At 27.3% G+C, this 16164-nt stretch overlaps 1 protein-coding gene across 1 annotated transcript in view; it reads left to right on the top strand.

Annotated features, from left to right (window-relative positions):
• LOC119674249 (putative uncharacterized protein DDB_G0282133) overlaps positions 1 to 16164 on the top strand; it is a 51273-nt gene that overhangs the window by 20689 nt on the left and 14420 nt on the right. The window contains exons 2-3 of the mRNA XM_038085376.1: positions 6841 to 6886; positions 13397 to 13532. Of these exons, the coding sequence (XP_037941304.1) occupies positions 6841 to 6886; positions 13397 to 13532 (182 nt within the window). The remainder of the gene's footprint in view (positions 1 to 6840; positions 6887 to 13396; positions 13533 to 16164) is intronic.

The following is a 16164-nucleotide window of genomic DNA, read 5'->3' as shown; positions in this document are numbered from 1 at the left end:
GCACACATATATTGCATATACCTAGAATATGCAATTATAGTTTTTTAATAGTTGTGCGGTGTTTATCCGTAGTACATGCATGTTTGGAGCATGTCACATACACACAATAAAGTAGGGTTGCCTGCTATACAAATAACAATTATTATCCGATTACCAGATTGATTAACTGTTAGTGTTGATGGTGTGCTTTTAGTTTGCCTTTGTTGTTGCTATTGTTGTGCTTAAGTTTATGCTGTTGTTGGTATTGATAAGTTATTGTAATTTTTTAGGGGTTACTAAATTTGTTAAAAAATCTACTGTAAATGCAGTTTGCTACATTAAACTGTGGGATTGTGCAGTTTTAATCCACGTAGCGCCTTTTTACCCTAATTTTGTAGTTGTGTTTAGTTGTGTTGAATGATTTTTTACTACTGTTGGTTTTTTTTTTATTTTGAAAACTGCAAGGGAAATGGCTTGCGTTGCGGAAGAATGCAACGCACGTGTTAGCAATCAAACATTTTTTATTTTGTGAGGTTTGTCAATATCTGATCGATGGGTTTTACATAGCTGAATATCTCTCAGAGATATTTTGTTTCAGTTATTTTATTCTAAAAACGATTTATGGTAATGAAAAAAAAATTATATATTTAGTGGTTTGTTTTACAATAGAGTACATAGGATTGGTACCAAAAATGTTTAAATCTGATAAAATGTCAAATACGAATTATAATATTATGGATTTTGAATAATTTGGATTTTTGAAATCAATGAATTGTAATTTTTATATATTGTATAGTTTTAGCACTAATCCTGCGAGCCGTGCTTTGGACAGCCCTGCTATATATTACATTAACTAAAACTTAATGTTTTAGTCTTCAAAAGAATAATAAAAAATGTAATGTTATTGTTGAAGTATATAATATTATTGGTAACTTAATTTTCTAGTTTTAAAGGTCATAAAAAGTGTCATTGACTTTTATTATATCCGATTTAATTTTTTTACAATGTACTTAAAGTCCATATTATCTTGAAGACGGAAAGTGAAATTTTTTCATATTTGATTTTAAGAAATCTTAAAGCAGAATTTAAGAATCCCTGCAGAAATATCATATATTAATACGAGAAGCTGTTTCGAACAAACCGAAAAGAAATCAACATTAAAGTTGTCATTCTTCAACTTAACTCAAGCGTATGAAAAATAAATAAAATAAAATAAAAATAAAATAAAATTCATTTGAAATGCGCAAATATTTATACAAATACCGTGTGTAGCTCTGTAACGTAAGGATATGTAAGGATATTCGAGGAAAAAAAGGGTTAACTCGAAGTACAAGTACAAACAGAAATAAACATAATAATAAAGAATTTATAAAATGAATATATAAAAGGATAAAAAAAGGCATGAAGTATGTGTAAAAAACAAATGTGCTTTAAGCTGAAAATCTTGTAAACCACCGCAGAAAATTAAGAAAAAAAAACAAAACAAAACAAAATAATGAAAGAAGAAAAAATAACAAGGAAGCAAACGGTAAGCAAAGGAATTTCAAACAGAAAAATTGTATTAAATTGCTTTAGGCGATCAATGTCTACATGAGAGCAAAATGTGCATTGTAGTCGCACTTTTGTGGTGATTCTGCAAAAAAATGATTCTTTTCGCATATCTCGCTCTATTATGTGAATGAGTGAGTGTGTGTACGTGGCTGTATATGTATAGTTATTTGTGTTTGTATGCATACAAAGCACATGCTTAATACACTTGAATTCACAATCGGAAGTTAATCAGCACAAAAGCATAACAAAATCAAACCAAGACACTAACAATGCACTGTCGAGAAAAAAAATGCGATACCCAACGAAAAGGATGCACGTAGAAATCAGCAGGAATTTAAATTATAGCAAATAAAAACTGAAAAAAATTTGATACAAGGAAAGGTGATGAAGAATAGTTGAAAATTTTTTTTGATTTATGGGTTCATTAGTTCTGCTTTTAAAAGTGGCATATGTAGTTACTGATTTAATTTAATTTTTAGACTCATTTAGTCGGTGTGAACACCACTTTTGGTCAAAACAGATTAAAGACATTTAATACGTGTAATATGTCGTTATAGTTTTACTTGAAGACCCATTCCAATTAATGTAATTGCTATTCATAATACAACATATAATAATAAAAATAAAGTATTTTTAATTTAATAAAATTGAAATCTCATGTGTGGCATTTTCATTCAGGCAAACACAAAGAGCATAATAAAAAAAGTTTTAAAGAATTTAAATTCAGTACAATTACAGGAAGACGTGTCAGTTACCCTTTTAGGAGCTTTTTACAGCACATTAGATAATAAAATAATTATATTTATTTCTTTTTTTTTCCAAAACTGAATTTTAATCAATGACATAAGGAGCTTGTTTACATAGAAATGTACAAAGGAGCAAATAGTTTGGGTGTTCTGTAGAATATTCACGAGCTACATTAAAACATATAATCAATCAAGTTATATATTATATTTATAAAAGAAATTATTTAATATTCAATAAAGGACAACTACAATATATAAAAAATTCAATTTCTTCAATGCCAAATGCTACTATTCAATATGCAAAGCACATTGTTGCAGCTGACAAATGAACTTAGTATAGCATAGAATATATGGTATAATACAAAAGCAAAAAACCAATTTAAAAATAAGAAAAGAAATTTTATTGTATTAGAAAAATATATGGAGAGGGTAAGAAACCTGGTACAAAAGCATTAGGACAACTGCTGCCATGGACATAAAGTAAAAGCAAAAGTATTTGAACGACCGATTTGCATAAAAGAAATATTCAAGAAATAGTTAAGTTTTATGTACTTTTGGTGAGATTACCTGTTATAGGCAAAGTTGATTGTGTTAGTCATGAACTCTCCACTCCAATATTTTAGTAGGGCTTATGCTTTTGCATACCAAAGTGTATGAAACAGATACATATTTATTTATTTTTTTTTGTGTTTTGTTTAAGTCAGGCAGGCTGCATATATAATACGACGATACACAGGTAGCCTGCCGCAATAGGTAATGCTTTGCAATAGAAAAAGTACGAGTTGCAGACAGTGGTGGTATCAAGTTACCCATTGTAAGTATGAATCGAGTTAGAAGCACAATTTAGAATTCATTATACGGTGTACCAGTTTCAACTAATTTTATTTTATTTCATTTTTTTTTATATTTATTTTTGGATAGCAAATTGTAAAGACAAGAGTAAAGATGTAGCTTATTTCTGTAAGGCATTTTGTATTGTCGTAGTAGTCCTCTTTAATTGGAGAACTGGTTACCAAAAATGATGAAAAGGGTGTTCCAATTGCTAATATCTTAATTAAGTAGAAGTTATAAATTTTTTGGTGATTTTCGTATTTTGTAGTAGAATAGTAGTATATTTATAGTAGTGTTATATGAAGTAGTAGCAGTTTTATAAATACGGAAATTTATTTTTTCTATAAAATTTTATGTAATTTCTATGCATGTTATGTGCCTTGTAATATTTCTTTTTTATAACAAAGTAAAAGTGTCAAAAGTTGAAGGCCGTCCAACTAAAGCGGCACATGGGTAAGGTTTTTGGCAAAGCGCCCAAATGTATGCATGCAGAAAAAGGGCGCACAAAAAAAAAATAGTGCCAAAGTTAAACAAAAAGTATTGATTAGACCACATTTGCAATACTAACTTATTTATTTTCATCTGCAGGCTAAAATTGCATACAAATATAGTGAAATTAAAATTTACTAAAATTATTATTAAAAAATTTTAAATACTTAGAAAATATGTTAACAATCGGTGTGGTTGCGTTATATCCTTTATGGTTCTCCAGAAATTACCTATGTCATTTTGCTCCAATATGTAAATTTAGTTCTTTTTTACACAATTATTGTTTTTACTAAGAAATTTAAAATTTTAGTTATATTATAATCAAAAAAATACTTAATTCGATTCTTTGGATGAAGAACAATTACTAGTAAGTGTTTTATTCACCCAAGCTTCATAGTTAAAATGCTTTTTCAATGTTAAATATTAATTTTTCTTTACCAAATTGTTAAATATTATCTAATAAACTTATAAAATATTTCAAAATACTTTTTCCATAATTTTCGTAATGTGATTTTATTTAGTAACTGTTTTAAGTCTGCTCCTATTGTTAATTCAAATATAAATCACTGGCAGTTTTTGTTTTAATGATATTTTGAGTACTTAAACTGTTTAAAAGTCATGTTTTTTTTATCATAAAAACTTTTATACAAACTCTAAAACTCTGACTAAATAACTTAATTTTCCATTTTTAAGAAGAAAAGAAAACAAAAGCTATCTCTACTGGAGTTGTCAGTTGCATCTTTTGCTGGCTGCATTTGAGTGCGCCTAGTGACCTAAATACCACAAACTGGCAACTTTGTTACTAAAGTTGCAGTTAAAATGTATTGTCATTAAAATGTTCAACAAATTTTTTTAACAAATGAGATATATTCATATATATATATAAACATATATATATATGTACATATATATAAATCAACATTTTTACGCAGCTTTTAATGCCGAAACTCTACTTAATGCCATGGAAGACACTTCACTCATGTAAAAAGTGTTGCATTTGTCGTATCGTGAAAAAGACACATAAAATATAAAATAATATATGAATAAATAATAAAATATAACACTTTTATTAGACAAAAGAATATATTAATAAATATATGTATATATTTATATATATGCTGCAGTGTATATATGTGAAAAAAATGCTGTTAAGCACTTAAGTTGCTCTCAATAGTTTCCTAGGCTGCTTAAACATAATTTTATGCGCTTTTTTTACGACACTCATAAGCACTTTATGTGGGTCTTTAAACTGATAAGTCCAAAATTGAAAATCTATAAAACTTTTACTATTCTTCTCCAATTATTTTTTGTAGACTTTAATCTTTTATATTCAAAGGCATGAAAATAAATATTTTAAATTTACATTTTGTAGAGTGTTTTGCCGTCTCTGTTAGCCGTCTAATGCCAAATATCACTGAAAGTAGCATGAAACTGAATAAAAAATAATCCCCAAAAAGGTCATTGATTTCAGCTTAAAAACCACCACAATTTCGTTATGAGGTAGGTTAGGTTACCTTTCCTTTCCTTTCCATTATGTACGACAAAAGGTATCAGTGTAAAGCACAAAGCTGGTGTCAAAGACGTCTGTCTTAGCAGGAAACTTTTGCCAATGTTAAAAAGTGAAAATCTTAACGAACTAACAACATAAAAAATAAACCCAGAATAGAACGCACTTAAGCACACACTCAACAGAGGGTCTTAAGAAAATAATAAAAATAAAATATATACACAAAAAAAGTCCAAAAATCAATAATGAAAAGTGAACTGAACAAATTTGTAAAAATATCTTAAAATCCAAGTGCAAAAAATCATAAATTAAATCACATTTCAACGAAAATCGCAAAGCGCTCAGATATAAATTTTCTTTGTGGTGTGCCAAAAATATACTAAAATATATTTTTCCTTCGTACTACTTGGCGCAGTAGGCAGTCCTGACGGTACACAAATACTAGAAGTAAAAAAAATTATTAAAATTAATTTTTGTAAAAATTATGAAGTGAAAAAATTTTGCCGCAAGTCAATTTGTTAGTTACTAACATGCGATTTCGGTTTGTTATTGCTTTTCAATTTTTGGTTCCAGACAAAGTTTAGCCAAAAAACTGAAAGAAGTTTAAGTATTTGAAAGCGTTCCACATTTGCTTTGGTAGTGTGATTTTTCGGTGTTCGGAAATATTTAGACAACATAAATCATAAAATTAATAATTTTGGTTAGTTCACGCGGAGAGCTTTGAATAGCTTAGCTCGTGTTTTACAAATTGACGGTAAGGAACCATCGTATGAGGAAATATCAGTAAGGGTAAACACAATATGTTCCAATCATTCCTAACATATGAATATATGAGAATTTATGAGAAATCGACAAGAAAAATTAAAAGAAGTATAAGGGGTTTTTAATGACTTAGCTCGTGTTTCACAAAGTGACTGTGAGATTACGTACATACTGTTCCAATAACTGTACGTACATATTGTTCCTAACATAGGTGGAAATTTCCGATGTGGAAACTTCATTCCCGTAAACAAAGAAGACAGTTGAGAGCACGAGGATTAATAGATATAGCAAGCTAGGTTTGTCTAAACCAAAAAGCATGGGAATGAACGTTTACATTTATAATCGAAAAATTCATAATTGGATTCGATTAAACTACAATTTGAAGAAGATTTAATTGAATTTAGTAAACATTATGCAAAATTAAAGCACTTCAAAAAATATGAAAAAATAAATTATTTATTATAATATGTTAATAATATTTACAATAAAAATGTGAAATTGAACAGAAAATAAAAGGGTTATGTGGAGTGTCACATATCGACTATGGATAGAATTTACACTAACAATTGGCTTTAATCAAACAAATAACATTCAGTCTATATCTTTAGTAAAGAAATTTGTAATACTTTGGATTCAGCGTTTTCTTTCTGATTTAGATCAATGTTGGACAATCACAAAAAATGTGACTACAAATCTTCACCGCCTTTTAGGTTGTATTAGAAAAACCCATCTTATTGAGATTTTAAATCAGATTAAATTATTAAGTAGATTACCTGCAATTTCAGCTGAGTCCTACTTCCCTTGTTATTTATAAATCGTTTTTTGATTATATATATATTTCTGATTTATTTATCTTTTAAATATACTTGTTTATATTACTATAATTATATAATTATTATATTACATAATTATAATTATTATAACTTACATTAAATTATTAATTTAAATTAATTTTATAAATTTTATTAATTACAGGCTACCACAGTTCATGCTCAATGCCAGGAATTTTTTTTTACTGATGGTAAGTAAAATAATTTTGAAATTAGTTAAAAATTATTTTAAATATACTTTTATAAATAATATTTAATAATAATGTGAATGAAGACATCTGTATATGAACTAATAACGTATTTAAAATACAAGATAATTACAAGAAATGGGAATAAATTAATTTTAATACTCCTATAAATGCCATTAAATAAAAGTTTAATATAATTATATTAAATTAACGATATTAAATGAAATTAAATTCTAGTATATTATATGTACTATAATATGTAGTATTTTTTTAAAAAAAATATGTAATAATATGTGGAAATACTTTTTCTTGATATGCACTTAGACGATTAATTCCAGAAGTCAGGACGATAATATTTTAATAATGAATTTGTTTAAAAACATATTTGGTGACAGCTATTTCGCAGTATTTTAGTATTTTTCATATGCAAGAATACGTTATTTATACTTCACAGAAATAATTATTCTTCATATATATAATGATTTAACAAAATTTCATTTTACTGTAATAAATTTGGAACGGACAATCTACTATTTCATACTATCCTCTTAACAAAATTTTATAAAAACAAATAACCTCCTTTACTGCACAAAACAACATCGTTGATGTTGCAAATTTGTTTTGCTATTATTTGTGCATTTCCGTAGTTGCAATAATGCAATTATTAAACATTGGCATTATTTAGTATATTTGTTTTGTTAAATTAAATGAAAGCAATGAAAGTGTAGTTCCTTTTCGAAAAGTATATGTAATCTTAATTAACTTAATTAGAACTTGATCTTACTTTCTACAATTATCGCTAATGTTATCTATTGAAAAGACTTATCATCTTCAAGATTTCAGCTACTATTTTTCCCTATTTACGAACTTAGATTTTAATTGGCAAAGTATTTAATCATGAAGGTTAGTTTCATAAATTTTTACCTTCAGATATATTTCCTATTACTAGTAAAAGCTAAACAAAAAAAAACAATGATAATGTCACTATCAGATCTTTTGTAAGTTTAAATGCTACAAAATTGATGATCTTGCCAAACTGATAGGCCCTTTAATACAAAACTGATATTCGTATGTGCTTCGTATGTCTTTTCGATTAATAGACCTCAACTTCAATCTAATGATTACAATATAAAACTCAAGTAGCTGGCATAGACGATTGTCGGAAAAATGTGTAAACTAAAATTACAAAAAAAAAAAATATCGAAAAAAAATTGTTTTGTCGACTGGAGCTTGTCAACACTTAACAGTCGTACAGTCGTAATGGGTAAACGACTCACGTCATTGAACTGTGAAAAGGTCGCTCGGATAATACAGAAGAAAAAAAACAGATTCGAAAATCGAAACTACGCCTGACATTTGTAAAATGCGTACGATACGAGGGCACCCTGGGTGTGCATGCATGGGTGCGTGAATGCGTGTGTGCTTGCCTGATTATCGTATGGGAGCTCGCGCTTAACAATATCAATAAATTTTTTTTTTCTCAAAAAATTTATTTAATTTTTATTTTATTTTTTATTTTACACATAAACCTTATACGTATTTTTTTGTATTTTTTTTTTGTTGGTCTGGCAGTAACACTTTTGGACATGATAGATTAAAATTCGATTTCATATAAACACATTGTTGATGTATTTAATTTCATTTTGACAAGTAGTTGTCATCTCTAGTACATAATATATTTATTTTTTAATGATTTATAATGTCGACGGACGGTTTTGTTTGTAGTCTTCAAGTGTTGAAGTATGTGGAGAACTTGAGACTTGTCCCAAAAAATGATTGGAGAAAGTAGTACTTTTAAATAGCACGTGTAGATATATTATTGCACTTTTGTTCGGCAAGCTTTGTATATTGTTTGCTTTCTAAAGTTGATAGATAGAACTGCGAGTACTTAGTATACTTCTTTCTGTATGTTATACTTAAATCCATCTACAAATATGTTATGTCTTTTTGATGTTACCAGTGTCATGATATCATTTGTTTAACTTTAGTATAATTAATGAAACTAAAAATAGCAAATTAAATAAAAATCAGTCATTTGCGCACTTCCCTCATAAAATCCCAATGTTACTATTATTATTATTTGTATTAAAATTCCACATTAATTCTCTATAACAATTTATCACATTTTGTCTATTAAATGTTTAACAACTTTTGCCTCTAAAAGGAAATCACGCTTAATACGCATGGCACATATGTAAACTTAAATATTTTGATTGATTACTTGGACGCAAAAAAAAAAAAATAAAATACAAAAAAAAATTGAAAAGAAAAAAATTGTATAGAAAAATATTTGCTCTTCCAAAAAGTTTACTTTTCCAAAAGTGCAAAGTACAATTAAGATGAATATTTTAACACTTGAGCTCTTTCTAAAGCTACCTGGCTTAAGTAACTAACATGAGTCTAATTGATAGCAGAAATTCTGTTTAAGTCTTAAATTTCGATTGGGTGTAAAAAAAGTACAATATTTACTTTTGAGTAATTACACGCTGCTCTTCCACTTACTATTGAGTAATTGAAGCAGAGTGGTCAGTATATATAATTGTGGTTCAGAGTGAAGAGTGCTTGTAACATGCTTTGATTGATGTTCATCAAATCCTTATATAGTATGTGAGAAGTGCGAAAGTTAGCAATTTTTTTTATATATTGAAAATTGTCTTGTTTAATTGTGGATGATAAGTAGGGAAATTCCCATAAACCAGCGCGTGGCTTAAGTTTTTGGGTGGGCAGCAAAGAGTTTGACTAATTGGAGATTGATTGATCAGCCTGATGCATTAAAGTTACTTAAAATCGTATTTATAAGGCTCACAGTATGTGCTTCAGATTAAGTAATATTCATTATTGTAGGATAAATATTTCAAAAATTTCTAAATAAATCATTGAGAATTTCGATGAAGTCATTAACTTTTGAGAAGGTCTATTAAAAATTTTTGGTGATTTTTTTCGAGTCAATATTTTTTATTTTAGAATATGAAGAACATTCAGAACTAGCAGTAGGTAAGTAATTATGAAATTGTATGATATACCTAAAGAGCTTAATTTAGGTCAATTAAATATTTTGCTCGTGAATTGGAGACTCACGTGTTTGCACTTTCTATACAGTACAAGTTTTGGGGTGAGAAATGAGTTGGATTAAGCTATTTATGCTACTAACTATTTATGTTTGCCTGGAAGATAGTACAGCAAGTGCTTATAAAAGACTCATTAATTCATATTTATAAATTTTTTAAACTTATATTGTTGTATAAAAGGAAATATACTAATAATTCGGAAGATGTTGAAGAAGAGAAAAAAATAATGGTATAAAGTATATTGTAGTTAGTGATAAGAAGTTAGGGGAGGTCATAAATGTTTGAGGATTTGTACTACTACAGTCTTATATAATTTCGTTATTTATGTATATGTTCAGTACTATTTCATTATCCTTACTTTAGGATATACCAATTTGTAGTAATATATAATGACTTTTCGAAACTGAACTATAGAAAAGTAAAGGAATGAAATACAGTGGGGTGTTAATCCAAAAAGTTGGAATAGATTCACCTGCTGGAATTATATACTTTATTCAACGGTTACAGTATACAAATTTCGCCACAAATTAGATCACAAAAAATTATAAATATACTAACGATTTTAACGATTACTTACTTTCTTACTGCGGTCCTTCTCTCCTAGTAGAGAATAGGGCCTCAAAATTACAACGATTAACTAATCATAAAAAAAAAAGAAAAAAAAATTTTATTAAAAATCACACGGTTATTACCGCACTTCAGCATATTTTTTACTTTAATTTCCTCTACTGTCGAATGTATGAATGAATATTTTATATGATAATTTAATCTGACACTCTACTCTTATCAGTATTCATCTTTTTTTTATTCATTTTAATTAAATATTTAATTAAAAAAATTTTTTTTTTTAAATTTTATTAATATTTATATTGGAGTATTTAACTGAATGAATACCGCTTTGTTTACGTGAAGACTTGTAGTGTGAATCCCATTGTAACAGGACTCCAAGTTCAATTGTTTGTTAAAAAAAAAAATAAACCAAAAATGCAATGAAAACAGTGCAGTATCTGAGAGTATGAGTACGTGTGCATTTTATTTCCGCACCATTATTTTTCAGCTTAAAAAAAAAATTGAATTTTATTATGTCATATATTTTACAGACAAACGTATTTTTTTTAGTATATATCACATGTACCAGACAGTATAGTGTTGTACTATGATAACCGTTCAACCAGACTTGGTCAATAAATTCGCTTTTGTTATTATATATAACAACTGTAGACCAATGATAATTAGTAATTTTAAAAATTTAATGACAAAATTGAGTTTGGAACGGATAAACGTATAAGGATTACGATATATATAGTATTTGATTACACAAGCTCATTCAAAAAAGAATTATAGGATACTTAAATCGATTTTAGTCCATGTACGGTAGTTAAACGTATTTTTTCAACAACCAAGTCAAGAGCTACATGGCTCCATTACTCCAAATGTAAAACCTCTGAATTGGTAAACAGAAACAAATTGAAAGGATCTAGGTTAATATATGTTGTAACGGCATGGACTATACGATTGAAGTGCATATTAAATCCTCTGGCGTAAGATGCGCATGCACTCAATGATTTTCTTGATCCATACATACGCACATATATATATATATGCTCTTTTGGCAAAACTATTCTTGTGGCTGCTTCTTTGAAGTAAAAATCGAATCCCCTAGCGCAACTCAAGCACGCAGTCAATGCTCATATTGGCTCATATATATGTATGTATATACACAGTCTGTAGTAAACTCCGCTTGTTGATTGAATGAATTCCAAATGATGTAAGGATGACTCTCTACTCGCTGTACTTTTATAAACTATTTTTTAATAAAACATACTAACAAAATATATTTAAATATAGAAGTAGAATAAATCTAAGGTCATTCCAGTGATTTGCATTATCTGTTAAGTTAAATAAAAACAATTACTTTTTCATTTTTACCTAGCAGAATTAGCATTTAATCCTATTTGCAGACATTGCTAAAAAAGTTGACTTTTAAATCCTTTTTATTTTTGTTATTTCTGCAAACTTACTTACTTACCAGCATACGGCATAATACACGCAGTCTGTAGCGACAGTAGTTGTTATAACAGTAGTGGCCATAATTTTGTGATGGCACATTGCACTTTAGCATAGTACCATAAACGAGAGACATTGAAGTTGAACGTTGTATCTATAAAGGCAACCAACTTCAATGGAGTTGAGCAGGCAATAAAAAAGTACTGAAAAGAAATAAAATCGAGCAGCCAGGGAGTTGGATAAAGGCTGCGTTAATGGAAATTTATTGAAATGCATTCATGTTGAAAATAGATTTTGCATTGCAAATTATAGTTACTGGTAGTATAATACCCCATTGAGAGTGTCAACTTTAGCTGTAATACGGCTAAATATACTCGTATATATGTATTTATAAGCTCTCCTTTCAAAGGATCTATTAAAGTCATATGATATCTTTTCTTGCCACTTAATGCAGCAGCTTATTTTCAATTTGTCATATTATGTTGCTGATATGAGTTTATAAATGTATTTATTATAAGCTGTTGAAGTGCTAGTAAGAAATTGCTATATCTTATGTGTGTACTTTACATATCTTTAACTTTTATTATTTAGAATAATATTTTAATAATAAAGTATTATAAATATTTTTTTTAATTTTTTATGTGGAATAATAAAATTCTGTTCAATCAAATAATTTGAATTTATTTCTTTATTGTGCGATTAAACACATTGAATTTAAATAAATTAAACATATTTAATTTATTTATTATAAGTATTAGAACCTTAAATTAGACATATATTTTATTGGTATTCAATTTTTGTTATTTTGTGTAGTTTCCAAACATTCTAGGAAATAAAATTTTCATAAAAAAAATTTCTTATTTGTGTGGAGTTGTTTATTTAATCTTGTAGAGTTTGAAGTTTATATTACGCCTTTTCTTTTGTAAGCATTTCGCAAAAGAACAACATAAAGTAAGCACTACGTTTGATGGCAACTCTGAAAGAACCGGAAATTTGAATAAGCTTATATATGCAAAACACGTAATAAAATTTAAAGTCATAGTTTCGTAAATGAGTACAAATATTATATTTTTTACATGATTGTGAATAAAATTTGTATTTACATGAGTATTTTTGGTCTTGGCAACCATGTGATTTAAGCTACTTATTAGTTAAGCGGTTTCAAAAAGGTTGGACTAAATAAGCCAGCAGTGATGGTGTTTCATATGTTATTTTTAAAATAAGCGGTTGTTCTTTTATGAAATGCTTACAAAAGAAAGGACCTATTATATACTAGTAGGTAAATGACTTATGTGTTTAACTACATTATATACTTTTACAACTACTCACAGATTTTATTTAATTTTAAACATTATTTTTAATTATATTCTTTAAAAATGAATAATTGTAAAACTTATATAATTTCAATTAACTAAAGATTTTCTATTTAAATTTTTAGGTTATGTTTGCCTTTGTAACGACAGCATGTACAAAAAAGACAAACGATTATGTTATAATGCTAAAGACCCACAATGGGCGAGCACTACACATAAATGCCGGTGGCAAGGTGATTGCAGAAGATATATCGTTAGCACGTAAGTAAAAATATTTATTAAAATATTTTTCTTTAAATATAATTTAAATATAAATTTCACAATAACTTCAAACGCAATTGTGATTAAGTCTTACAGCAGACGGAATTCAAAAAGCAAGAATAAGCTTAAAATCTTGTAGTCTTGTATTTTGAAACTTTACTTGTACATTTTTTTTTTGTTTTAGTTTTTTTTTTCAAAAATAGAATTAATATTTTTCTCGTGATATTTAATTTTTTTTTGCTGAATAGGCTTAAAAATATTTACTATGCCAGCGAAAATGTTTACACCTACAGACCTACAGACCAAAGCCATGCAGTAACGTCAATAATGAAAAATTGTTGGTCTTAATGCAATCATAAGCCGTGTTTTCTTATTATAAAAATTTGTTATTTCATTTTGTTTACTCTATATTATAGATATTTTTTAATTTTTAATAAATTAGACTTAAAGTCGCCTGTATTATTGCCATGTCAATTCATAAATAATGCGCTCATTTGTGGCAATATGGCAGCGCTGTACGCAATAAATTTTCATTGAAAATTGAAATTCCTTTTTTTATTATTTTTTTTTTATATTTGTATTATTTTATTTCAATATTTATTTTTTGATTTGTTAACCACAAGTTAAAGTTAAGAAATTAAAAAACTTTTAAATTTAATTGGCATTTTTGCATATTTTCGTGAACCTATTGAATTGTCTCAGATCGGTTGTGCCGCTATACACAAATAAAATTTAATAATAAAAAATTTTGTGTAGACTTAATTAAATTATGGTAATTTAATATTTTTTTATTGATGATGATTTAAGACTTCTTTACTCTGAATTTGTATGAAAATATTTTACAATAAAATTCACATTCAATAATAAATATGATTCATTGCGTTTTATTGTTATTTTTCTACAAAACTTTGGGAGATATTCAATATGTCTACACAAATGATGTGCCGACACTGGCGCCATCTATCAATTATGGTCTGTGAATTATTTGTATTTGTTGGACGTGTACATAAATTTAATTTTGCGGTTTTTGTTATTATTTTAATTTGACTTTAAATGGTATATACAAATTGTTTGTAATTATATGATTAATATTATTCATATACTTGAAGAAAATTATAGTTTTTTTAGATAAGCAATATTGTTAGCTGAGGATGTAGGCGTCCTCAATTAATTTATAGTTTGATATTGTCATAATATTGACTGCTTATGTCATGAACTAGGCTATAATTTGAATATCCGTCAGATGCAGTTTCAGATTTCAAAAAAATATTATTAGTCAGTAATTTAAAATAAAATTTAATTGGTTGAATGCAATGAGATCAGAGGATGTATAAATATAACTGTATACATAACTATACAATTGCATGTAATAGAAAAAAATATAACAGAGTTTTGGGTTCCCAGTGTAGTGGAGCGCTAGGATTAGAATACGTAATTAAAATTCATAAATTTGTTTACAAGGGGACTTTATAACACTGATACTGATACTGACACTGACACTAAATATTAATGATTTTTAATGAGTTCTAATGAGAACTTAACGAAATCTTCAGCAATTTATTACAGAAAAGGATTAAATACTTTTTTTATAAAAACGTAATAAAACAAGATTTCGGACAGTTTTTCTTTAATACGACAAATTTCTCTCGAGAGAGATTTAGTAGCACAAATTTATTTACATAGACTCATTGCTTACAATAAAACGAAGTTATGGGTTTCCAGTGAAGTGGATCTTTATGGTCACTCAAGATCTTCAATACTACAAACTCTTGTGTAAAGAGACACAGCATCACAAATTCATATATAGTGGAGTAATACTAACATTTAGCACTTACCAGTTAAAATCAATCCTTTACTATCTCTCCAAAATAAAATAGAATAAAATAGAATATAACAAATTCATTTTCTATGCTCTTGGATAAATACATTTTCAAAGAGATTCAATTCCACAGATTCCTCTTGAACCAGCACTTATAAAAATACAATCAAATCTCTAAGATTTTCTTTTATAGCTGAAAGATTTAATAACTTACTTCAGGTATTTCTTTTAATATTAGCAATAATGAGAAATTTTAAAAAAATATATCATTAGAAGCCTTTTTCCATATTTATAAAATAAAAAATAATGAGCTTACTACATTGTATTGTATTCTTGCCAACGTATTTTCTGTAAGTCTCCAATGTCCATAAATGCTATACATTAATAAATATTGAGTTTTTATCACTTCTAATAATAATTTGATGATGCAGTTCTTACTGGAAAATATTTTAACTCGCTATAAAGAAGTGTTTGGATAATTTACTTTCACATACCTTAATTAAAACTCTCCAATATTCTATTATGCCCGAAAATAAAATGTACAAATCACTAATTGTGCGATAGAAATTCCCATTAAATAAAATATTTATGAAATTGGATAAATCATTCATAATTTTTCGTTTGGAACTCATCTACTCAATAATTAATTAATCGCATTTATTGATAAAAAAAATGTTCTGCATAAATTCTACATATGATCATTTATAACAATTTCATTTGTTATTGTTTTTAACAACTCAATTCAAAACATCATTAGTAGTAAATAAACTTACTAACCACGCCATTCACACGTTTTCCTTATCACAAATACTA

The sequence above is a fragment of the Teleopsis dalmanni genome, chromosome 2 (genome assembly GCF_002237135.1).
Source record: "Teleopsis dalmanni isolate 2A chromosome 2, ASM223713v2, whole genome shotgun sequence".
Taxonomy (NCBI): domain Eukaryota; kingdom Metazoa; phylum Arthropoda; class Insecta; order Diptera; family Diopsidae; genus Teleopsis; species Teleopsis dalmanni.
This window is presented reverse-complemented; position numbering and strand designations above follow the sequence as displayed.